General features: G+C 42.5%; 1 protein-coding gene across 1 annotated transcript in view; it reads right to left on the bottom strand.

The window, feature by feature from the left end:
* FREM1 (FRAS1 related extracellular matrix 1) overlaps positions 1-26,740 on the bottom strand; it is a 176,080-nt gene that overhangs the window by 28,871 nt on the left and 120,469 nt on the right. The window contains exons 29-32 of the mRNA XM_075279348.1: positions 21,168-21,240; positions 14,024-14,173; positions 10,111-10,319; positions 4,309-4,356 (exon numbers count right to left, since the gene is read on the bottom strand). Of these exons, the coding sequence (XP_075135449.1) occupies positions 4,309-4,356; positions 10,111-10,319; positions 14,024-14,173; positions 21,168-21,240 (480 nt within the window). The remainder of the gene's footprint in view (positions 1-4,308; positions 4,357-10,110; positions 10,320-14,023; positions 14,174-21,167; positions 21,241-26,740) is intronic.

A 26,740-nucleotide genomic window follows, 5' to 3' on the forward strand; every position in this document is an offset into this window, starting at 1 on the left:
TTAGAGGCTCCCTCCACCATGAATTGGTCGGAACTGGGCTGGTTAGAGGCTCCCTCCACCATGAATTTGCCCAAACTGGGCTGTTTAGAGGCTCCCTCCACCATGAATTGGTCCAAACTGGGCTGGTTAGAGGCTCCCTCCACCATGAATTGGTTCAAACTGGGTTTTTTTAGAGGCTCCCTCCACCATGAATTGGTCCAAACTGGGGTTTTTAGAGGCTCCCTCCACCATGAATTGGTCCAAACTGGGGTTTTTAGAGGCTCCCTCCACCATGAATTGGTCCAAACTGGGGTTTTTAGAGGCTCCCTCCACCATGAATTTGCCCAAACTGGGCTGTTTAGAGGCTCCCTCCACCATGAATTGGTCCAAACTGGGTTTTTTAGAGGCTCCCTCCACCATGAATTGGTCCAAACTGGGGTTTTTAGAGGCTCCCTCCACCATGAATTGGTCCAAACTGGGGTTTTTAGAGGCTCCCTCCACCATGAATTGGTCCAAACTGGGGTTTTTAGAGGCTCCCTCCACCATGAATTTGCCCAAACTGGGCTGTTTAGAGGCTCCCTCCACCATGAATTGGTCCAAATTGGGGTTTTTAGAGGCTCCCTCCACCATGAATTTGCCCAAACTGGGCTGGTTAGAGGCTCCCTCCACCATGAATTGGTCCAAACTGGGCTGGTTAGAGGCTCCCTCCACCATGAATTGGTCCAAATTGGGGTTTTTAGAGGCTCCCTCCACCATGAATTGGTCCAAACTGGGCTGTTTAGAGGCTCCCTCCACCATGAATTGGTCCAAACTGGGGTTTTTAGAGGCTCCCTCCACCATGAATTGGTCCACACTGGGCTGGTTAGAGGCTCCCTCCACCATGAATTGGTCCAAACTGGGTTTTTTAGAGGCTCCCTCCACCATGAATTTGCCCAAACTGGGCTGGTTAGAGGCTCCCTCCACCATGAATTGGTCCAAACTGGGCTGGTTAGAGGCTCCCTCCACCATGAATTGGTCCAAATTGGGGTTTTTAGAGGCTCCCTCCACCATGAATTGGTCCAAACTGGGCTGTTTAGAGGCTCCCTCCACCATGAATTGGTCCAAACTGGGGTTTTTAGAGGCTCCCTCCACCATGAATTGGTCCACACTGGGCTGGTTAGAGGCTCCCTCCACCATGAATTGGTCCAAACTGGGTTTTTTAGAGGCTCCCTCCACCATGAATTGGTCCAAACTGGGGTTTTTAGAGGCTCCCTCCACCATGAATTGGTCCAAACTGGGCTGGTTAGAGGCTCCCTCCACCATGAATTGGTCCAAACTGGGTTTTTTAGAGGCTCCCTCCACCATGAATTGGTCCAAACTGGGGTTTTTAGAGGCTCCCTCCACCATGAATTGGTCCAAACTGGGGTTTTTAGAGGCTCCCTCCACCATTAATTGGTCCAAACTGGGCTGGTTAGAGGCTCCCTCCACCATTAATTGGTCCAAACTGGGGTTTTTAGAGGCTCCCTCCACCATGAATTGGTCCGAACTGGGCTGGTTAGAGGCTCCCTCCACCATGAATTTGCCCAAACTGGGCTGTTTAGAGGCTCCCTCCACCATGAATTGGTCCAAACTGGGCTGGTTAGAGGCTCCCTCCACCATGAATTGGTCCAAACTGGGTTTTTTAGAGGCTCCCTCCACCATGAATTGGTCCAAACTGGGGTTTTTAGAGGCTCCCTCCACCATGAATTGGTCCAAACTGGGGTTTTTAGAGGCTCCCTCCACCATGAATTGGTCCAAACTGGGGTTTTTAGAGGCTCCCTCCACCATGAATTTGCCCAAACTGGGCTGTTTAGAGGCTCCCTCCACCATGAATTGGTCCAAACTGGGTTTTTTAGAGGCTCCCTCCACCATGAATTGGTCCAAACTGGGGTTTTTAGAGGCTCCCTCCACCATGAATTGGTCCAAACTGGGGTTTTTAGAGGCTCCCTCCACCATGAATTGGTCCAAACTGGGGTTTTTAGAGGCTCCCTCCACCATGAATTGGTCCAAACTGGGGTTTTTAGAGGCTCCCTCCACCATGAATTGGTCCGAACTGGGCTGGTTAGAGGCTCCCTCCACCATGAATTTGCCCAAACTGGGCTGTTTAGAGGCTCCCTCCACCATGAATTGGTCCAAACTGGGCTGGTTAGAGGCTCCCTCCACCATGAATTGGTCCAAACTGGGTTTTTTTAGAGGCTCCCTCCACCATGAATTGGTCCAAACTGGGGTTTTTAGAGGCTCCCTCCACCATGAATTGGTCCAAACTGGGGTTTTTAGAGGCTCCCTCCACCATGAATTGGTCCAAACTGGGGTTTTTAGAGGCTCCCTCCACCATGAATTTGCCCAAACTGGGCTGTTTAGAGGCTCCCTCCACCATGAATTGGTCCAAACTGGGTTTTTAGAGGCTCCCTCCACCATGAATTGGTCCAAACTGGGGTTTTTAGAGGCTCCCTCCACCATGAATTGGTCCAAACTGGGGTTTTTAGAGGCTCCCTCCACCATGAATTGGTCCAAACTGGGGTTTTTAGAGGCTCCCTCCACCATGAATTTGCCCAAACTGGGCTGTTTAGAGGCTCCCTCCACCATGAATTGGTCCAAATTGGGGTTTTTAGAGGCTCCCTCCACCATGAATTTGCCCAAACTGGGCTGGTTAGAGGCTCCCTCCACCATGAATTGGTCCAAACTGGGCTGGTTAGAGGCTCCCTCCACCATGAATTGGTCCAAATTGGGGTTTTTAGAGGCTCCCTCCACCATGAATTGGTCCAAACTGGGCTGTTTAGAGGCTCCCTCCACCATGAATTGGTCCAAACTGGGGTTTTTAGAGGCTCCCTCCACCATGAATTGGTCCACACTGGGCTGGTTAGAGGCTCCCTCCACCATGAATTGGTCCAAACTGGGTTTTTTAGAGGCTCCCTCCACCATGAATTGGTCCAAACTGGGGTTTTTAGAGGCTCCCTCCACCATGAATTGGTCCAAACTGGGGTTTTTAGAGGCTCCCTCCACCATGAATTGGTCCAAACTGGGGTTTTTAGAGGCTCCCTCCACCATGAATTTGCCCAAACTGGGCTGTTTAGAGGCTCCCTCCACCATGAATTGGTCCAAATTGGGGTTTTTAGAGGCTCCCTCCACCATGAATTGGTCCAAACTGGGCTGTTTAGAGGCTCCCTCCACCATGAATTGGTCCAAACTGGGGTTTTTAGAGGCTCCCTCCACCATGAATTTGCCCAAACTGGGCTGTTTAGAGGCTCCCTCCAGCATGAATTGGTCCAAACTGGGGTTTTTAGAGGCTCCCTCCACCATGAATTGGTCCAAACTGGGGTTTTTAGAGGCTCCCTCCACCATGAATTGGTCCAAACTGGGGTTTTTAGAGGCTCCCTCCACCATGAATTGGTCCAAACTGGGCTGGTTAGAGGCTCCCTCCACCATGAATTTGCCCAAACTGGGCTGTTTAGAGGCTCCCTCCACCATGAATTGGTCCAAACGGGGGTTTTTAGAGGCTCCCTCCACCATGAATTTGCCCAAACTGGGCTGGTTAGAGGCTCCCTCCACCATGAATTTGCCCAAACTGGGCTGTTTAGAGGCTCCCTCCACCATGAATTGGTCCAAACTGGGCTGTTTAGAGGCTCCCTCCACCATGAATTGGTCCAAACTGGGTTTTTTAGAGGCTCCCTCCACCATGAATTGGTCCAAACTGGGGTTTTTAGAGGCTCCCTCCACCATGAATTGGTCCAAACTGGGGTTTTTAGAGGCTCCCTCCACCATGAATTTGCCCAAACTCTGCTGGTTAGAGGCTCAATCCACCCTGATTTTCAAAACAAATGTTGGTGCCAACCTCAACTTACTACAAGGGCCAAATTCACTGCTGGTGACAAGCTCTCCTCACTGCAAGTGCCAAATACACATGTTTCAAGGTGTTTTCCTACTGTCAGAGAGGTGGTATTGAGTGTGTAAAGTGTGTAGTTGTTAGGCTGTGATGTTGGGGTAATAGAGGGTCTTTGGTGTGTTAGATGCCCCCAGACATGCTTCCCCTGCTGTCCCAGTGTCATTCCAGAGGTGTTGGCATCATTTCCTGTGGTGTCATAGTGGACTTGGTGACCCTCCAGACACGGATTTGGGTTTCCCCCTTAACGAGTATATGTTCCCCATAGACTATAATGGGGTTCGAAACCCGTTCGAACACACGAACAGTGAGCGGCTGTTCGATTCGAATTTCGAACCTCGAACATTTTAGTGTTCGCTCATCTCTAGTAAAAATCTTTTTATACATTATGTTAAGTCTGCAGTAAAGCTTTGGAAAAAATTACCACTTACTGTATAAATTGCGTCTGTTCCATTATGGTGTATAGATGATGGTTTTACCTAAAGTTATGAATATGAACTATGTTAGTTAAGTTTTTCATATCATTATACAGTACAATATGTACGAACAAAATAATTGATGGCTAAACCGGTTTGGCAGTTCGGTGAACTATGTGGCACTTTAGACTACATGGCAACTTTGGTCAGTTCTGCATTGTGCTCTGTGACCACTGTAACAGCTCTCAGCTTGAGTAAAAGTAGTATACAACCAGAAATGACACATTATTAATATAAGGTTTTCATTAAACATTTTTGAAATAATGTTTTTTTCAATTTTAATGCAGTTATCCACATGAAAAATCTTTATATATTCCAGTTTTCACACTCGTGACCGCAGCAAAATTGGCTGATGCTGCTTACTCAAGCTTACATGTCACATTTTTTGTATAGAGTGGACCGTTATAACCAGAGTAATTTCATTATAATTAGAGAATGGGCAAATGAATGACCACGTTTCCCTGCCAACTGAATCCAATGTATTGTGGCGGTTGTAAGGAATACAATAGGAAGGAAGTTTCTTCAGTGTATCCAATGTTAAAGTCCATTCACACTGAGTCTTTTGGCGCTGATTTTGATGCTGAATCCGCGTCAGAGTCCACGTGGAAAAAAAAGCCTCTTATTGACTTCAATGGGTTCCTTTTTCCACTAACCAGGTGGATTCTGACACGGATTCAGCATCAAAATCAGCGCCAGAAAACTCAGAGTGAATGGACCCTTAGGTAAGTTCTTATAAATAAAAAAAAATGCTTCCGTATTAATACAAAAGAACAAAACCATAAATTCATAATCTTTAAAAGCATGAGAAATTCCCTTCAAAGTGACTGTTTCATCTGCGAAGGACCCCTATCAAAAATGCAGACGGCGCTCTGGGCAACCACAACAGTCAATTTTGCCAGGGGAAAATGCAGCCAACCACTGCACGGTAAATGCAGTAATACATGATGGGTGTTCCGATGAATGCCTGTCCATGTAATACATAGATACCTCAAATCTGTCAGAATGAGAGCAACCTACAGGGCCTTTAAAGTTGCTGTATGCAAGTAAAATGGTAATACGACACTAAGTAGTAAAGATAAAAGATACAACCTATACCCCTATAGAGTAAAATAGATTGTTTGTCAATGTGTATAGATGCTTTGTCCTATATTTCTAACATTAGTTAGTAAATTTCATTCACAGAGTATATTGGCAACAATTCTTTAATAAGTATAACACAGAAAAGTGAGAGAGAAAACAAATCTGTCTTGAATTAAGGATTGAGAACATTAAGTGGGTGAAAAGAACTAAAGTAGCATTTCGTGAAAGGTTTGTGCATATGGATGCTTGTTATGTTCTCACTTCATTGCTTTATCTACTGGTGCTATGACAACTGTTTAGTAACATGACATATAATATAGAATTTACTAAACAGCACTCCACTTATATCAGAAGTTAGGAAAACTGTGCCTTTAGCACCACCTTTTGGAAGGTTACTCCCTATAAATCATTGCTCAACTTTTAAGGAAGCCTTAACCACTTGGGGTATAAGCCAAACCAGAAAATCTTTTTGAAGGGGAAAAGATAACCCCTCCGCACCACAGACAGTTGTTTCAGGTTCTTTCCCCTTGTCAGTTTACAGCAAGATACCGGTTGGCTAGATGAGAGACCTCTGATTTCATCTTATTAAGGAAACTATTGTATTAGCATTCTGTTCTACACTGGTGAAGGGTAAGAACCTTAAAACAGCTGTCTGCAAATGGTTGTCAATTATTATAGCCAAGCACTGGCTTATAGAAAGTTACTTTCCAGTAGGTGGTGCTAAAGGTGCTGGAATGATGGACACAGTAACACCAACTGGGTAGAAGTTCTAAGAAGGTTACTGATGATGCAGAACATCTGAAAGGGGTATGTCTCATTTGTGGTCTGCACTAGAGATGAGTGAGTAGTATTCGATCGAGTAGGTATTCGATCGAATACTACGGTATTCGAAATACTCGTACTCGATCGAGTACCACTCGCTATTCGAATGGAAAAGTTTGATGCAGAACCAGCATTGATTGGCCGAATGCTATACAGTCGGCCAATCAACGCTGGTTCTTCTCCTAACTTTAGAAGTCTTCTCCGTGCAGCTTCCCCGTGGCGTCTTTGACTGTAAGCGGCCATTTTCTTGTAGTGTGGGCATGAGCAGTCGGCTCTGCCCAGGCCTGATGCCTGGTAGAGTGAATTCAGAGCCGGAAGATGCCGCGGGGACGCTGCACTGAGAAGACTTCTCGGAGGATCCAGCCCGACCCTCACTCGTGGACTTGGTAAGTGTAATTTGATCGAATGTTGCCTACCCCTGAAACGAGCATTCTCCCCCCATAGACTATAATAGGATTCGATATTCGATTCCAGTAGTCGAATATTGAGGGGCTACTCGAAACGAATATTGAATATCGAACATTTTACTGTTCGCTCATCTCTTGTCTGCACCCTTCTGATGTGTGCAAGGGGATCTTCCTCTCCCTCACTCAGTGCTTGTCATGTTGCTGTTTCCTCTTCATGGACACAGAGGTGTTATTGTTCATGCCTCTATCTCTCCCCTCTTGGGATTCTGGTGTTTAGTCTCCACTCAAAGCTTAGGAATCAGATATTTAGGTGCGGTTAACATACAGAGAAAATTTTCCCCCATTTTCAAGTCTAATAGATTAAGTAAGTATGTCTTTGGGCTCAGTAGGAGATCAAGGTCTAAGATTTGGGAGAGCAATGCTTTCGCTTGGTGCCAGAACAGCTTTAGTAAGGGGCATACCCAGAATAAATTAAATAGGGTTGCCGTTGGGACCATACACCTCCAGCAGACATGAGGAATTGTAGGATTAAGCGAATGGGGCAATGGGGTACGGTACCAATGCATAATCAATTTACACTGGTCTTCCTTGCTGATGATGCATAACAATGTCTTGGTTGCGCTATCCCACATTAATTTATATGTAGCTCTGGAGAGTTGCTCTTCAAGGTAACCCTCCTAGTCACATATTCTAACCCTAAATCAGGCTTAGCAAGCATGCCATAAATTGCAGTAATAAGGTCAGTAGTGGACAGAGAGAGTGAGTTTGCATGCCCATGCCCCATATGCCTACCGCACCATTCATCTCTATGAGGCTGCGAAAGAGACAGTTATCCCCTATTCATTGAATAGAAATAACCTGTAGTTACCAGACTACCCCTATAACAGTCTTGTAACATGTATACAGTTAGTAGTCCAATAAAATACGGTGGCCTGATAAACTTGCTATACATGGTGTAAATGTAAATATTCTTTTAAAACTCTTCATACGTAACATACAGGTGCGGACATTTATGCACAGATACACGACTACTCCTTACATTTCCATTTACCTTAAATGCCACTGAGCAAGATTCTCCTACTAGTCTAGTATAGTGCTCAATGTTACTAAATCATGTAATTGTTTCATGTATTCTTACTCCATACAGTGTTTAGGGCTATAGAGAGTAATGAACTGCTTGACTTGTAAGTTATCCGATTTACATGACAAACACCTTGTGTTATATTAAGCAGACATAATGCAGCTTATGTACATTTCTGCCCATATTTTACTGTGCACTGCAGTAAGTATCCAGGTATAAATAGGCAGTAAGATTTACATTTGCAGGTTGTGCAGAACTAGAATTAATGGTCTGTAAGATGCCAGCAGATTTACAACATTTGGGCGTTCTGTTTAACAGTAAACGGGCCCTTGTCATTAAGTGCCTAAGGCAATCTCCGATGTGTCTATGGATAATTGGAAATAATTTTACTCTTTGGGTGCTGGGCATTCCAAATCATATTGCGACATTTAGGTATTATCTCATATAATTAGCGTGTAAGTCAGGCTTCTCCCCTGGGTCCCTATTAAAATAATTTAATACCAACTTAAATTCTCTGTGGAAAATGCATGTTGTGTCCAACTTTCACATTGCTATGAACACAGGATTAACTTTCCAGCATAGACTCTTTTTAAAAAAATTTACTAAAAACTTACAACTAGTTATACTTAATAAAAAAATTGTTTTATTTAAAGGATTTAGGATGATGTAGCAACTTAAACTTGCCCTGTCACTAATACGATTTTTAAAGTCAGTGGAGGGTTTTTAAAAATGGTGTCCGCTCAGCAATGGAGTGGCCACCATAGCCGCCATGTTTCCAGTGAGAGTGCCTATGATCAGAGACGGCTCTGATCTCAAGCATTTGCCACATCTGAAAATGCCTGAGCTGATAAGCTGCATAAAATGATAATAGAAAACTATCTATCCCATATGGTGAATACCGGAACTTGAATATATTACTTTTTTACCTCCCAAAAAAAGTATAATAGAAAGTGATCTAAACATCAGACATTTCACTAAAGGTTTCAACAAAAACTACAACTTTCGCTACAATGTAGCGAAACTACTATGTAACTACTATGTAAAGAAATTCTAGTGTTTCTCAAAGTTTATATTTTTTAAATAAATCTATACAAACAAAAATGGTATAACAAAACTATATAAATTTGATATCATGTTAACCATACTGACCCACCAAATGCAGATAACCTGTCACTTTTACCACACAGTGATTGCAGTAAAAGTAAAAAAACTAAGGGTATGTTCACACGGCGGAATTCCGTGTGTGAACATTCCGCGCTGCTAACTGCGACGGGATGCCGGTGCGGTGCACCAGTATCCCGTCGCGGCATTCCACTCTGGATTAGACCCGAATGAATTGGCCTAATCGGGAGAAAGCCTCGCGTCGCGACTGAGTCAGCTGCGGAATCCACTGCAAGATAGAGCATGTTTCTGTGTTTCATAGAGCTAAAAAGTCCCCCCACTCTTTTTTTTTTCTGCATTACATTCAAGCCCATCCACCATATTCCGTGAGAAGCAGGAAAGCTCTCAACAGAGAAGTAATGGGAAGAATAAAGAGGCAGGATTTCACAGAAAGGATCAAAAATGTGTTAATAAAATATGTCATGAAGGCTACCAGAAAAACCTAAATTTATTTGAAAGTTTAGTTACTCTTTAAAGGTACCATTGGCTACATCTATTGCAGGGGTGTAGCTGGGGGGAGGGGTGGCAACCAAGGGATGCATCCTGGGTGCTGGCTGTCAGAGGAGGTGCCAACAAGATATAGCTCTAATGTAATGTATAGTATACTTTTTATTAATTGTTTTGGGAGGGGAAAAAAACCATTGTGTTTTTCAGGCTTTGTTTTTAGAATATTCATTATGTGGAATGAATGAACATGCATTTTCTCTCTTGGCAATATGAAATACTTTTCTTTTAGGCTTTTCTACTTTGTACAACAAAAACAGTATAATATTAAAAATTTTGTGTCACCGCAGTCATAGAACCACATTTTATTTTTCTATCAACAGTTGACTGAAATGAGGAGCTGTACTTTTTAGAAGTACTAATCTAGGATTCAAATGACTTTAATATTTCTTTTATATTGATAACCTATGCTTAAAACAGGTCATCATTTTCAGATTTCTATGGGGTTTGGTACCTGCCATCCCAAACTGAGACCTGTTTACAGCAGGTAATGGTACCATACCGCCAATGATTCCGGAAGCAGACAGCTTCATTCACTTTGTAGTCGCATTGCCTGGTTCCTGCTAATATCTATATAAAAGAAGTGGCATATGGAAAGTATATACAAAGTATAATTCTTCTTAACTACTGACCTAAATAATTTTAAAGACCACATGAGATGGTTCTCCTATCTCTTGTACTACTCGTACTACTTGTACTTACTGATTTTCCGTTTCCAATAACCCTGAGTCTTTTCTTTCCATTCTGAATAGGGATAAACTCTTCTGCCATATCTCCTCTACTGACTCTTTCGGCCTCCTTTAAAGTAGGAAGTGGAGATTCTTCCTGGCCATGGCTACATTGCAGACGTACTGGTTTATTGGTGCAGTTTCTTCCAGCGCTTGTCTTAAGTTTTCCTGAAGGGCAAGCTCCTATAATTAAAGTACAGTAATATTTTTGTAATCCAGAATAAATTGGAACACATACATATGTTGAATTATTGAACAGTCATAGAAATAAAATGTTATTTATGGTTGTAAAAAAAACACTCAGGCTATGACAGTTTTTTAATCATAGGAACTTCAGAATTATCACTACCCAGTCCTCCATATTACATTGCACTTCTCTGCTACAAGTCACTGCTGAGTTACCTAATATGAAAGGAATGCCATTGGAATGTATGATTTACATTTAATCTAGAGTAGAGACTGCTTCCAAAACTCCCACTCCTAGGTTAATCTCAATATTTATACAGATTTGGCAAATTGTGTATCTCAATGTTGTAGGTTCATAAATCTTGTTTTAGCATTTAAAGAGAAAGTCCAAGAAAATATTCATAATCAGTACAATGAAGCTAATAGGAATATGTAACATATCATATCTATATACTATACCCCCATGAATTATGCGCGTCCTGCCACCCTTGCAAGCTGGAGCAAATTTACGCAAGCCCGGGGTTGTCAGAGTTTTCCATCATTTACACCATTCAACCAATCATGAATTGATCTGGTACCCTATATGGATTAATATTACAAATTGTATGGTTTTTAGCATTTTTGGATTTAATAAAGATGATTATTGGATTTTTAGATTTTTTTTCTCTTATGTGTTGTTTCCTAGAGTGGATCATTTAAACCATGTTTGTGGCATAAATGTATAATGAATATGACCCTGGAAATAACTCCTCCCTCTTTCAGAAAGGGAGCGGAAAGGCCAGTGCAAAACACCACTTGCAACTAATTTAATCTTGTGATAATCTACCGTAATACTCGAGTATAAGCCGAGTTTTTCAGCAGAGTTTTTGTGCTGAAAAAGTCCCCCTCGGCTTATACTCGAGTCAAGCAAAAAAAAATAAAAAATTCTATGATCAGCCGCAATAGTAATGTATAGAATATCCCATAAAATAGTAAATAAATAAAAGTTCTCAATCACTCCTTTCCCTAGAATACATATAAAAGTAGAAAATTACTGTGAAACACAAACACATTAGGTATCCCTGTGTCTGAAAGTGCCCGGTCTACTGAATATAGGGTATCTGCAGTGCTCCTGTTCCGTCGGGAAGGAGTTAATAGGAGCACTGCAGATCCCCTATATTCAGCTCAGCTAAATTCCAAGTGAGGGAAGAAAAAACAGTCCTCAAGCTCAGGGAAGGGGGAGACAGACAACCAAAACACCCCCTCCCCTTCCCCAGCAACTACTGCACCCAAAAACTCCGGCCATTTTAATTTTTGAAATTTTCCAGTAGCTGCTGCATTTTTCCCCCTTGGCTTATACTCGAGCCAATAAGTTTTCCCAGTTTTTTTGTGGTAAAATTAGGGGCCCTCGGCTTATATTCGGGTTAGCTTATACTCGAGTATATACGGTATGTGATTTCTGTGATCTATGTGTGATTTGCGACTATCATATGCCACTTTTGTGGTGTAAGCATAGTGATGAATCCCCCCTATATAGTGCATAGTACTGGAATGTGGAAGAAAGACTTCATTTTGAAGCTATTGACTGAGGCTGTACCTCAGAAATTTCTTGCCCAACAGCTATTGACAGAAGCAGCACTTCAGGATTTCCTGATTTTCTTACCCCCTGAATTCACTCTGCACATTACACCATGATACCAGCTCTCTCCTGCATTAGATCCAAACAATCTTGAGAGTTGCTAAAATAGGGAAGAGAGTGCTAAATAATAAAAGGATTATGTACAAGGTGCATAGAGCAGGAAGTCTGTGAGGTACAGTTTCAGCCAATAGCTGCAGAACAGGAAGTGATATCAAGTGGGGCATAGCTTTAAAAGCTCCGCCTGTATAGTCCACAAACAAGTAGCCATTTCATTTTCTGTAGTTTTAAGGAGCACTTTGGTGGGGTGGTAGAAAGAAAGAATTACCAGCACCAGAATTGCTCTTTTAGTTCCATTTTATTATGCATGAATATTTGCTAGGAGTTTCCCCTTAAAGAGAATCTACTCCCACAAAAATCACTTTTAAACTTCCTGGCATAGTACATTCTTACTGGTGAAAAGATCAACGTTTAGCCTACATTTACACAAGAGTGAAAATCAGCCATGTGAGTTTTGTTTTGTTAAAGGGGTTAACCCTTTAACAATGACTTTTAAATATTTCTTCTAACTATATTAGTGATGACAGTCTGTTGTCTTGGTCAGTTAAAAATGGATATGATCATGAATGCAGGAATTTTCTTTAATCTTACTGTGGCCGGATCATCTTCTTGTACATGCCTGATAACCTTCCACAATAAGCAAATCATGGCTGGCTTTCTTACAAGTTCCAAACCATAGGAAGTTCTTGTAGTCCTGATCATATTCATTAGCAACAGAACAAGAGAACAGACGGTCACCAATAAACTCTGCAATTTTTTAAATTTATTTATATTTCCAAAAAGTTGTAACTTCTAATTATCTACTAATTTAAGTACGGTTATATTCATGTGAAACCCCCTTTTAAATACACTGTATGTAAATAGCAGCCTATTCACATGACCTATTTTGTCCATTTTCATACATTGAGATGTTCTAAAGATCCATTAAAACAGGCGCCCCACAGTTGCAAAATGGGCATGAAAAAAATCAATTTTTCAAGGCCATTTTTTACTATGGTCATGTGAATCCAGGCTTACTCCATATACACGTTAACTGTTAGGTTAGGTGCATTTGGAGCATGACCACACCTAACAGAGCAATCTTTTTTTGCCTCTGGTCACACCGCCCCAACATAAAAATTGACAGATCCGGATGTGTAAGGGGGAGGAAAGTGACGCTGATTCTGGCACGATAACTCGTGTAAGAATCAGCGCTGGAAAAAAGCCTCCCATTGACTTCAATGGGTCCTGTTTTTCATGAGAAACCCATTCAAATCAATGGGAGGCTTTTTTCACATTGATTTCAATGGGTTCCGTGCAGAAAATGGAACCCATTGAAGTCAATGGGAGTCTTTTTTTCAGTGCTGATTCTTACGCGCGTTATCGTGCCAGAATCAACACCAACTTGCTCCGTGTGAATGCCCCCTAAGTACCACAGGTGAAAACAGGTGCTGCGGCAGGTGCAGAGCTAGTTGATATTCCTGCCAGCAAGACTGCGCTTTGACTAGCATCTCCTACGACAGAGGTTAAGTAATTTACAAGCAATTTTGATAGTGGTAGACTCCTTTTAAAATTTCCAGATATCAGGCTATTTTCATCATGGAAATAATCAATTACCAGTATATATATATCTGAAAAACAACCAAAAGTTATTTTATCCACATTTTGTTTCCAGCACAATGTCATCACACATGAATAAATCCCCTATTCCCCAAATCTTAAAATATGATGCAGACATTACTACTTTGCGTCACACGTATGCGCTTACAAGACAAAGCAGGTAATTATTATCATATAAGAAAATTTGCACTGTGGCTCAATAAGCCTTTTTACAAATGAGGTTTATACCTTTCCTAGCACTATACCCATAGTTGTTTTAGCTAATAGACTGTACAGATGTCTATCGCACGATGGTTACCACACTTAAAAAGAAACACATTTTTTTGTTACAAAGGTTATCATTGCTGCTGACATTTTGTTACTAAAAAGGGGGCAGAATTTCTGCAAAGACTGGTCCAGATTTTAAGATGGAGATCAAAAAGAATACCTCCTCTGGGGTCCACAATTTTCACTACAGCTCTTGTATTAGTGCCAAGAACTGCATTCACAGGAGAATTTAGAATCACTTCAAAGGTCTCATCGTCCTCTTCTAATCCATCCTGGGTAATTGCTATATTCCACGTCTTGGTTGACACTCCTACAACAAGTAAACATTTCAATTACTCTTCTAATTACTATTTCAAACAACCTGGTGATAGAGAAATATATTAATTAGCATGTCTACAGTTAGATGGGAAGAGAGGATGGATGCCATTGTGCCCGCAAAAATCTGATTGCATTCCTGCTGTTATCTTGTGGCACCGAACACGCCTTCAGAAGTCCCTGGTTGGTCTCTTTTAACCCTTGATGTGCTAGTTACTGGATCATATACTTACAAAGAGATGTATAAAACTGTGAAGAACCAGCTAGCAACTGACCGAAAAGACAAGATAATACTCAGCATCGCATGTTGTCGTCACATATATTTCTGTGCGTTGCTGCTTGCTTGTTTATACTGGTTTCAAGTAACTGTTCAGATATAAACCTCCTTATTTCAAGAGGTATAAAAGTAAGCTTCATTCATCAAAATAAGGACTTCACCAAACTCGGTGTTGAACTTGGGTTATATATATGGTGTTGGGTGGCTCAAAATTCTTTGCAGTATAGATTAGGATATGGCATATATGGTGATATTTCATTGTGTAAGTTAATTAAAAATACTGTTTTGTAAGAAGGCAGCACGGTGGCTCAGTGGTTAGCGCTGGAGTCCTGGGTTTGAATCCTGCCAAGGACAACATCTACAAGGAGTTTGTATGTTCTCACCATGTTTCTGTGGGTTTCCTTCCACACTCCAAAAACATATTGATAGGAATTTAGATTGTGAGCCCTATATGGGACGGTGACTGACATTGTCTGTGAAAGCACTGCAGAATATGATGGCACTATACAAGTAAGCTAAATAAATAATAAAATAAGAGCTTCAGTGACTACATTATACGATGAGGACACATTTGCCTTGGCCTTTTCACTATAATATTCGGTCTTACCTTTAGTCAATCATTAATTTCGTTATATTTACATTTTAACAAAAAGTTATATAGTCAACATGTTTAGAACAAAACAGCTACAATATTCACTCTCTTCAGTGCAAACAAAACCTTATGATTCATCTCCTCTTGATCTTTGAAATGTGAAGTTATTGTTTTACTAGTTAATGTGATATATTTTGGTTAAAGTTATTTGCAACTCTTAAGTTTTAGGGTCAAGCTGAAACTTATGTTAAGGACCTAGAGGTTCCAATTAATTAGGAAACCTTAGAAAATACTTAAGGAAACTCCTTCAAAACAATTAGAAATGTGCAGCAGAACAATGACTGTATCAGCATGGTATCAGTACATGGTGGCCTTCTAAGATACTGGCACAACTTTTCAATAATGAATGTACAGGTTGGTGCAGTCTGGATGTTTCTGGATTAAATACAGGGTAGAATTAAGTATACTGTGCCATGCCAGAGTGAACCAGTGGCCCACTGGGCAACTCACCTGTTCACTTGTGGGACAGTCTGAGCCTGCCTGCTTACCATGTGCCATTAATAATAATGGTTAGGGACAGGCAGCAGTCTCCTAGAAGCAGAGGTCGGGTGCACAATTCCGTGGAGAATAGCCAGCACTTCCCAATGATTTTCAAAGTTTTCTTATTTATTCAGAGATCACAGAAAGAATCCATGTGGTAAATATAGCCACTTATTTATAGTACATCAATCCTACTAATATTAGAAATGTGAAAGTTTGTGTGTTTAGATGTTTGTTACTCAATCACACAAAAATGGCTGAACGGATTTGGATGAAATTTGAGTCACCAAAGCTAACAACATACAGACAAAGTCGCAGGCAGAAGCTATTAATTTAGTAAGAGGACTCATGTGAAAAGTCACCGGTTCAAATTGGGAATCAGCCATGGAAGATTTCCCGAGAAAAGTGAAACAGCATCATCCAGCTCATTGATAGTAATCTCTCAGCCAAGGAAATTGCCAAACTCCATCATGTGCGTGCCTGACAGTAGGAAGAATACAAAACAAAGTCTGTCCAGCCAGTCAAATGCCAAGAGGTGGATGTCTAGGCAAAATATCAGAGTCAGCGAGTCAGCTAGGATTTGATACTGTATGCTTATAGTATGTTGGTAATATTGGATTTATTTAGTGGTTTGTATTCACTAGCAATATGGTGGTATTATTTAAACCTTGTATTTATTTAGTGACTGTGAATAACTATATATGCAACTAAATTATTGGTACTCTATTGGTTTGCAACACTGAGGCACCTGATTTCCTAATTACATCATGGAAGACAGATTTGCATATTCTTCCCATGGTACAATATTTGGCATTTGTGCACCTATATTTAATTTTGCCCACGTGTACACTGTCTAAACCGGTCCTGGAGCCAGGTGAGTTGCTAGAAATGGTCACCTTCTGGTCACCTTCTTCATGCTACCTTCTTTCACCATTACTTATTTTTATTTTAGAAAACATCTGAGATCCCTTGGCAGTTTCTTAGGTTGAACATATGGATCTATAAAAGTTCTAGGCATACAAGCTTGAGGGTTTTATTGCTCACATTATGTTACCATATTAGCTAGCAGTATTTATCTATAGCATTTTATTTTTTACTTATACTAATGAATGGATGTCCTACTAATATTATAAATGTGAAAGTTTGTGTGTTTGGATGTTTGTGTGTTTGTTACTCAATAACGCAAAAATGGCTGAACGGATTTGAATGAAATTTGGCACATAGTTTATAACCTCGATTAAAACATAGGCTACTTTTTACCCCGGCAAATGACATGGCTTCACAACTGTTATGAATTTATGTTCACATACTATATTAAATTGCTCTTACAGCAGCTTATCTCAGGTTCTGATAAAACCAGGTCTGTTATCTCTCTATGTAAACACTCAGCTAACCCTCAGTCCATTTTGTACTGCATTTGCATATTATCTGATCTGCTCCAGGCAGTGCTGACACACACTCAGTATGCCTTCAATTTTGAATAAATCCCCAACAGTGTCACCAGCAAAATACCCCCACACCATCACACCTCCTCCTTCATGCTTCACAGTGGGAACCAGGCATGTAGAGTCCATCCGTTCACTTTTTCTGCGTCGCACAAAGACACGGTGGTTGGAACCAAAGATCTCAAATTTGGATTCATTAGACCAAAGCACAGATTTCCACTGGTCTAATGTCCATTTCTTGTGTTCTTTAGCCCAAACAAGTCTCTTCTGCTTGTTGCCTGTCCTTAGCAGTGGTTTTCTAGCAGCTATTTTACCATGAAGGCCTGCTGCACAAAGTCTCCTTTTAACAGTTGTTGTAGAGATGTGTCTGCTGCTAGAACTCTATGTGGCATTGACCTGGTCTCTAATCTGAGCTGCTGTTAACCTGCGATTTCTGAGGCTGGTGACTCGGATGAACTTATCCTCCTCCGCAGAGGTGACTCTTGGTCTTCCTTTCCTGTAGTGGTCCTCATATGATCCAGTTTCTTTGTAGTGCTTGATGGTTTTTCCAACTGCACTTGGGGACACTTTCAAATTTTTCCCAATTTTTTGGACTGACTGACCTTCATTTCTTAAAGTAATGATGATCATTCATTCTTCTTTACTTAGCTGCTTTTTTCTTGCCGTAATACAAATTCTAACAGTCTATTCAGTAGGACTATCAGCTGTGCATCCACCTGACTTCTGCACAACACAACTGATGGTCCCAACCCCATTTATAAGGCAAGAAATCCGACTTATTAAACCTGACAGGGCACACCTGTGAAGTGAAAACCATTTCAGGTGACTACCTCTTGAAGCTCATCAAGAGAATGCCAAGAGTGTGCAAAGCAGGGATCAAAGCAAAAGGTGGCTACTTTGAAGAACCTAGAATATAATGCAGATTTTCAGTTGTTTCACACTTTTTTGTTAAGTATATAATTCCACATGTGAATGAATATATCTCATAAAATAATTATACAAAGAACATGTAATATATATGACAAAATGTTATCTATCATAATCCATAATAAATATTTTGATATGTGTTCATACTGTTCTACTACATGTCAGAGATTTAACAATAAATATAGAGGCTGAGTTTAGACTTGAGAGTGAATATGAATAATAGTGGGAGATCATTTTATTTGACCAAATTACCAATCAGTCTGCTTAGATGTCATTTTCTATGATGGAAATTAAACATTACAGTGTTACATCTGGCTCTCTAGTCGTCCCACTGGCATACATTTCTAACAGACCCATTCGGGATTGGCATGCTGTCAGATGTGTTTCAGAAAGCCCTTCCTAAATTATTAAACACTTGGCATTTATTAAATCCTCAATAAAATGATTAAATTTGGTTTATATGCCTAAAAATAGGGATGACAGTTGTACATGTGCTTAGCTACGCACTGTAATTTTCTGATATACTTTGTGTATCAGTTGATTTTGGTTTTAAAGAGTCATGTTTGGGAACTTCCATTGTTATAGCTTCCAGACCAAGTTAAAATAGTTAGCAAAACTGTTGGCTATTTTCTGAACAAGTTTTCTAATTTGCCATAAATTTTATTATGTGCCACGGAGCTTATTGTTTACCCCAGATTTTCATTTGTAGGGTTAGTTATAGCCATATGATGAGTTTGTAAATATTGGATGTGGTATCCACGTCCATAGGAATGAAGATAAAGAAAGTCACAGGATTTACTTACACAACTGATTCGGTTTTGCTACCTGAGAAGACTAGGAAATTAAAAACAAGCAGTGAGCACAAAACTTAGATCTTCCTATGGCAGATTGGAAGTTTGCCAAGAGAATTAACTTGGGTACATGTGTGACCATTAAAAAAACCAGGACAGACTTATATGCTGGAAATAAACTGTGGAGGTTCCATTCCATGACTGCAAACTAAGAACTTAATGTTGAGATAAATTAATGTACAAAACATATTAGAAATTAGGATGATGGAATTTCCAACAGTGTGCATGGTCAAGAGAGTCACCAATTTAATATAATTAATATGCTATATCTGTTTATCATTGTTTACTTGATTCTTTGTACTCATCTATGCCTTTGTTTGCAAGCAGCGGACTGACAAACTGTGAGAGGTATTGTCGTAAGTATTGTGGCCCATATGAAACTCCCAGGCTGCACTTTGTGCATAACTAATTTATATATGGTGATAGGCCTGCCATTCGGGCAGCAGTGCCCTCAGGGGCCATGTCACAGATCAATGGAAAGGGGTCTGGTGGTCAGCACTTAGGGCCACAGCTCCCTTCATTCACAGTTTCACTATTCACTGAACTGTGACTTCTACTCAGTATACTGAACGCTAATGAAGATCCTGTTAAGTTATGGTTCCTCCATATTGACATTGCTGGGGAATTTGTCAGTGGCCTCACTGGTAGGGTGTCTATCACAGACCACAGAAAGTAAATTACAATAAGCCCATTTTATTGTTTACACTTCATAAAATGACACAATAAATGTCACAATACATAGTTAATAAGATAGTCATATTTGGTATCAAAATAGGGTATCTACCCATACAATAAAATGAACAAGATTCATAGTAATTGGTAAAGGACAAATAAAAATGGCTTTAACTTAACCACCAGTAACAATCTTGTGAATGATATTATATGTGGTCTGAATATATGTAGCTATGCTTTTTTTTTTTTTTTTTAATAAAGACTATGCCCTTAGAAAAGGACATTCACACTTGCGATTTGTGACTCATGCTGTGAAGGGCACTCTCAAGTTGACGTCTCTGCCGCCTGGGGCGAAAAGTGGGTGCCTAGAAAAATTGTCTGTATCGGGCCAAGAAATTCCTGATGGCATTCATGTATGGCTATATTCATGATGGCTATGTGACATTAATGACTACCTATTAAAATGTCCAACACTTCTGCCCCCCCCCTTTATATTTAATACTTACATAGTACTATAACTAAAAATGCATTCCCTTTATAAAATGAGTAACTGTGCAGCAGCCAAAGTGATAATGCACTTATGAAGTGAACAGAAAGTCTAGTTGGCAGGCAGAAGCAAAGGCTCTCTACTTGTAAGGTTTGAGAAATGCAAAAACATGCCAAATTCTCTCAGCAAATCACTATGTTTCCCCACTAATTCATTAAGTATAATGTAAGTGAGATAATGCTTTGTTATAGCACATTACTCCCCTGCTGGGTAGATAAATAAGGGTTTACACATACATTTGCAGACATAAGTTAAGTATATTATTATGTTTCTAAAACAGTTTCCAAAATGTTTCAAGACTGTGATTTACATTTATGAACAAAAATAAAAATAATTCAAGTTATGTTTTTTCTAAGGAGGATCGGCACATTGTAGAATAGTTTGTGCCATGCTTTGCTCAATATTTGAAGGTCACCTTTCCCACCTTAACCACCTAAGCCTATCAAATAGGAACACAATAAGGAAGCCATTTTTTTTGTATCATTGTAAGATTAAGTCATCATAGTGGCAAACATGTACATCAGACAAATCATCACAATTTGGGCAATGGATAATGACAGTTTTAGGCCTCAATCAGGTGGGAGTGATGTGGTCACATTGTAGTTTCAGCCCATCCATGCATCTGATGACCTGAATAAAGGCATCATAGAGACATGTGGAGCAATGTGACCATATAAAAGCACAAGGTGGCATGCCAAGTTCATTTATACAGATCATGAAACTCTTATATGACTGGTAATATCCTAAATTATTTATAGTATGGGGTTTGTCCTTCCTTACACTAGACACCATAGCTGCTGTAGAAACTACGTTTTAACAATCAGGGAGAGAAAAAAAATCGGCAATGATTGATACAGAACACCATCATCTTTTCAATAAAGAAAGTTTGGAGAATATAAGTTGTGCATTATGCTGTTTCTCAGCAGCTATAACATAGTATTGTAAAGTATACAGCTGCTGAAGACATTCTTTTAGAAAGAAAGGGATGGGCACTATGTTACATTGTGTCATTGACCAGTGATACAATGCTCCTATAGAAGAAGAGTAAACTCTACAGAACGTGATGTGTATATAATATTAATGCAGATAGTATGTATGTCTATGGAACTTTCCTATGCACATATTAAAATTATATTACCTGGATCAAACTGGATAAGTCTGGAAGGACTTGTAGAAAAATCTTTTCCATCCACAGCACTTATTCCTTTCACCTTTGAATAAAAGCACTAAATGATTACTTTTACATAAACAATTATAACAGTTCAATATATATATATATATATATATATATATATATATATATATATATATATATACATATATTACAACTGGTAGAATATTTTGTTTTTAAAGGGGTTGTCCAGAGAGTTTAATTTAACTTACTACTAGAGATGAGCGAACACTAAAATGTTCGAGGTTCGAAATTCGATTCGAACAGCCGCTCAATGTTCGTGTGTTCGAACGGGTTTCGAACCCCATTATAGTCTATGGGGAACAGATACTCGTTAAGGGGGAAACCCAAATCCGTGTCTGGAGGGTCACCAAGTCCACTATGACACCCCAGGAAATGATGCCAACACCTCTGGAATGACACTGGGACAGCAGGGGAAGCATGTCTGGGGGCATCTAACACACCAAAGACCCTCTATTACCCCAACATCACAGCCTAACAACTACACACTTTACACACTCAATACCACCTCTCTGACAGTAGGAAAACACCTTGAAACATGTGTATTTGGCACTTGCAGTGAGGAGAGCTTGTCACCAGCAGTGAATTTGGCCCTTGTAGTAAGTTGAGGTTGGCACCAACATTTGTTTTGAAAATCAGGGTGGATTGAGCCTCTAACCAGCAGAGTTTGGGCAAATTCATGGTGGAGGGAGCCTCTAAAAACCCCAGTTTGGACCAATTCATGGTGGAGGGAGCCTCTAACCAGCCCAGTTTGGGCAAATTCATGGTGGAGGGAGCCTCTAAAAAACCCAGTTTGGACCAATTCATGGTGGAGGGAGCCTCTAACCAGCCCAGTTTGGGCAAATTCATGGTGGAGGGAGCCTCTAACCAGCCCAGTTTGGACCAATTAATGGTGGAGGGAGCCTCTAAACAGCCAAGTTTTGGGAAATTCATGGTGGAGGGAGCCTCTAACCAGCCCAGTTTGGACCAATTCATGGTGGAGGGAGCCTCTAAACAGCCCAGTTTGGGCAAATTCATGGTGGAGGGAGCCTCTAACCAGCCCAGTTTGGACCAATTAATGGTGGAGGGAGCCTCTAAACAGCCCAGTTTGGACCAATTAATGGTGGAGGGAGCCTCTAACCAGCCCAGTTTGGACCAATTAATGGTGGAGGGAGCCTCTAACCAGCCCAGTTTGGACCAATTAATGGTGGAGGGAGCCTCTAACCAGCCCAGTTTGGACCAATTAATGGTGGAGGGAGCCTCTAAACAGCCAAGTTTTGGGAAATTCATGGTGGAGGGAGCCTCTAACCAGCCCAGTTTGGACCAATTCATGGTGGAGGGAGCCTCTAAACAGCCCAGTTTGGGCAAATTCATGGTGGAGGGAGCCTCTAAAAAACCCAGTTTGGACCAATTCATGGTGGAGGGAGCCTCTAATTAGCCCAGTTTGGACCAATTAATTGTGGAGGGAGCCTCTAACCAGCCCAGTTTGGACCAATTAATGGTGGAGGGAGCCTCTAACCACCCCAGTTTGGGCAAATTCATGGTGGAGGGAGCCTCTAACCAGCCCAGTTTGGACCAATTAATGGTGGAGGGAGCCTCTAAACAGCCAAGTTTTGGGAAATTCATGGTGGAGGGAGCCTCTAACCAGCCCAGTTTGGGCAAATTCATGGTGGAGGGAGCCTCTAACCAGCCCAGTTTGGACCAATTAATGGTGGAGGGAGCCTCTAACCAGCCCAGTTTGGACCAATTAATGGTGGAGGGAGCCTCTAAACAGCCAAGTTTTGGGAAATTCATGGTGGAGGGAGCCTCTAACCAGCCCAGTTTGGACCAATTCATGGTGGAGGGAGCCTCTAAACAGCCCAGTTTGGGCAAATTCATGGTGGAGGGAGCCTCTAAAAAACCCAGTTTGGACCAATTCATGGTGGAGGGAGCCTCTAATTAGCCCAGTTTGGACCAATTAATTGTGGAGGGAGCCTCTAACCAGCCCAGTTTGGACCAATTAATGGTGGAGGGAGCCTCTAACCACCCCAGTTTGGGCAAATTCATGGTGGAGGGAGCCTCTAACCAGCCCAGTTTGGACCAATTAATGGTGGAGGGAGCCTCTAAACAGCCAAGTTTTGGGAAATTCATGGTGGAGGGAGCCTCTAACCAGCCCAGTTTGGGCAAATTCATGGTGGAGGGAGCCTCTAACCAGCCCAGTTTGGACCAATTAATGGTGGAGGGAGCCTCTAACCAGCCCAGTTTGGACCAATTAATGGTGGAGGGAGCCTCTAAACAGCCAAGTTTTGGGAAATTCATGGTGGAGGGAGCCTCTAACCAGCCCAGTTTGGACCAATTCATGGTGGAGGGAGCCTCTAAACAGCCCAGTTTGGGCAAATTCATGGTGGAGGGAGCCTCTAAAAAACCCAGTTTGGACCAATTCATGGTGGAGGGAGCCTCTAATTAGCCCAGTTTGGACCAATTAATTGTGGAGGGAGCCTCTAACCAGCCCAGTTTGGACCAATTAATGGTGGAGGGAGCCTCTAACCACCCCAGTTTGGACCAATTCATGGTGGAGGGAGCCTCTAACCAGCCCAGTTTGGACCAATTAATGGTGGAGGGAGCCTCTAAACAGCCAAGTTTTGGGAAATTCATGGTGGAGGGAGCCTCTAACCAGCCCAGTTTGGACCAATTCATGGTGGAGGGAGCCTCTAAACAGCCCAGTTTGGGCAAATTCATGGTGGAGGGAGCCTCTAACCAGCCCAGTTTGGACCAATTAATGGTGGAGGGAGCCTCTAAACAGCCAAGTTTTGGGAAATTCATGGTGGAGGGAGCCTCTAACCAGCCCAGTTTGGACCAATTCATGGTGGAGGGAGCCTCTAAACAGCCAAGTTTTGGGAAATTCATGGTGGAGGGAGCCTCTAAAAAACCCAGTTTGGACCAATTCATGGTGGAGGGAGCCTCTAATTAGCCCAGTTTGGACCAATTAATTGTGGAGGGAGCCTCTAACCAGCCCAGTTTGGACCAATTAATGGTGGAGGGAGCCTCTAACCACCCCAGTTTGGGCAAATTCATGGTGGAGGGAGCCTCTAACCAGCCCAGTTTGGACCAATTAATGGTGGAGGGAGCCTCTAAACAGCCAAGTTTTGGGAAATTCATGGTGGAGGGAGCCTCTAACCAGCCCAGTTTGGACCAATTCATGGTGGAGGGAGCCTCTAAACAGCCCAGTTTGGGCAAATTCATGGTGGAGGGAGCCTCTAAACAGCCCAGTTTGGGCAAATTCATGGTGGAGGGAGCCTCTAACCAGCCCAGTTTGGACCAATTAATGGTGGAGGGAGCCTCTAAACAGCCAAGTTTTGGGAAATTCATGGTGGAGGGAGCCTCTAACCAGCCCAGTTTGGACCAATTAATGGTGGAGGGAGCCTCTAACCAGCCCAGTTTGGACCAATTAATGGTGGAGGGAGCCTCTAACCAGCCCAGTTTGGACCAATTAATGGTGGAGGGAGCCTCTAACCAGCCCAGTTTGGACCAATTCATGGTGGAGGGAGCCTCTAACCAGCCCAGTTTGGACCAATTAATGGTGGAGGGAGCCTCTAAACAGCCAAGTTTTGGGAAATTCATGGTGGAGGGAGCCTCTAACCAGCCCAGTTTGGACCAATTCATGGTGGAGGGAGCCTCTAACCAGCCCAGTTTGGACCAATTAATGGTGGAGGGAGCCTCTAACCAGCCCAGTTTGGACCAATTAATGGTGGAGGGAGCCTCTAACCACCCCAGTTTGGACCAATTCATGGTGGAGGGAGCCTCTAACCAGCCCAGTTTGGACCAATTAATGGTGGAGGGAGCCTCTAAACAGCCAAGTTTTGGGAAATTCATGGTGGAGGGAGCCTCTAACCAGCCCAGTTTGGACCAATTCATGGTGGAGGGAGCCTCTAAACAGCCCAGTTTGGGCAAATTCATGGTGGAGGGAGCCTCTAAACAGCCCAGTTTGGACCAATTCATGGTGGAGGGAGCCTCTAAACAGCCCAGTTTGGGCAAATTCATGGTGGAGGGAGCCTCTAAAAAACCCAGTTTGGACCAATTCATGGTGGAGGGAGCCTCTAATTAGCCCAGTTTGGACCAATTAATTGTGGAGGGAGCCTCTAACCAGCCCAGTTTGGACCAATTAATGGTGGAGGGAGCCTCTAACCACCCCAGTTTGGACCAATTCATGGTGGAGGGAGCCTCTAACCAGCCCAGTTTGGACCAATTAATGGTGGAGGGAGCCTCTAAACAGCCAAGTTTTGGGAAATTCATGGTGGAGGGAGCCTCTAACCAGCCCAGTTTGGACCAATTCATGGTGGAGGGAGCCTCTAAACAGCCCAGTTTGGGCAAATTCATGGTGGAGGGAGCCTCTAACCAGCCCAGTTTGGACCAATTAATGGTGGAGGGAGCCTCTAAACAGCCAAGTTTTGGGAAATTCATGGTGGAGGGAGCCTCTAACCAGCCCAGTTTGGACCAATTCATGGTGGAGGGAGCCTCTAAACAGCCAAGTTTTGGGAAATTCATGGTGGAGGGAGCCTCTAAAAAACCCAGTTTGGACCAATTCATGGTGGAGGGAGCCTCTAATTAGCCCAGTTTGGACCAATTAATTGTGGAGGGAGCCTCTAACCAGCCCAGTTTGGACCAATTAATGGTGGAGGGAGCCTCTAACCACCCCAGTTTGGGCAAATTCATGGTGGAGGGAGCCTCTAACCAGCCCAGTTTGGACCAATTAATGGTGGAGGGAGCCTCTAAACAGCCAAGTTTTGGGAAATTCATGGTGGAGGGAGCCTCTAACCAGCCCAGTTTGGACCAATTCATGGTGGAGGGAGCCTCTAAACAGCCCAGTTTGGGCAAATTCATGGTGGAGGGAGCCTCTAACCAGCAGAGTTGGGGGAAATCAGGGTGGAGGGAGCCTAGTATTAGCAGAATTGTGCAACGCTTATGGTGGATGAGTATGAGGATGCGGAGGAATTGGAGAGGTTGAGTACAGACATGGAGTTTCATGTTGGGGTGCTTTACACAGGTGGGCACAAAAATGACGGCTCTACCCAGTGGTGGTTCATTTTTATCAAAGTGAGCCGGTCGGCACTCTCAGCTGACAGACGGGTGCGCTTGTCAGTGATGATGCCACCGGCTGCACTGAACACCCTCTCAGATAGGACGCTGGCGGCAGGACAGGACAGCACCTCCAAGGCATATAGGGCAAGTTCAAGCCACAGGTCCAACTTCGACACCCAATACGTGTAGGGCGCAGAGGGGTCGGAGAGGACAGGGCTGTGGTCGGAAAGGTATTCCCGCAACATGCGCCTATACTTCTCACGCCTGGTGACACTAGGACCCTCCGTGGCGGCACTTTGGCGAGGGGGTGCCATCAAGGTGTCCCAGACCTTAGACAGTGTGCCCCTCGTTTGTGTGGACCGGTGAGAACTTGGTTGCCTACTGGAGGAACTGCCCTCCCTGCCGCCAACGTCACATGCTGGAAACATCTCCATCATATTCTGCACCAATTGCCTGTGGCAAGCATTGATGCGATTGGCCCT

Source organism: Leptodactylus fuscus, chromosome 1, assembly GCF_031893055.1.
Source record: "Leptodactylus fuscus isolate aLepFus1 chromosome 1, aLepFus1.hap2, whole genome shotgun sequence".
NCBI lineage: Eukaryota > Metazoa > Chordata > Amphibia > Anura > Leptodactylidae > Leptodactylus > Leptodactylus fuscus.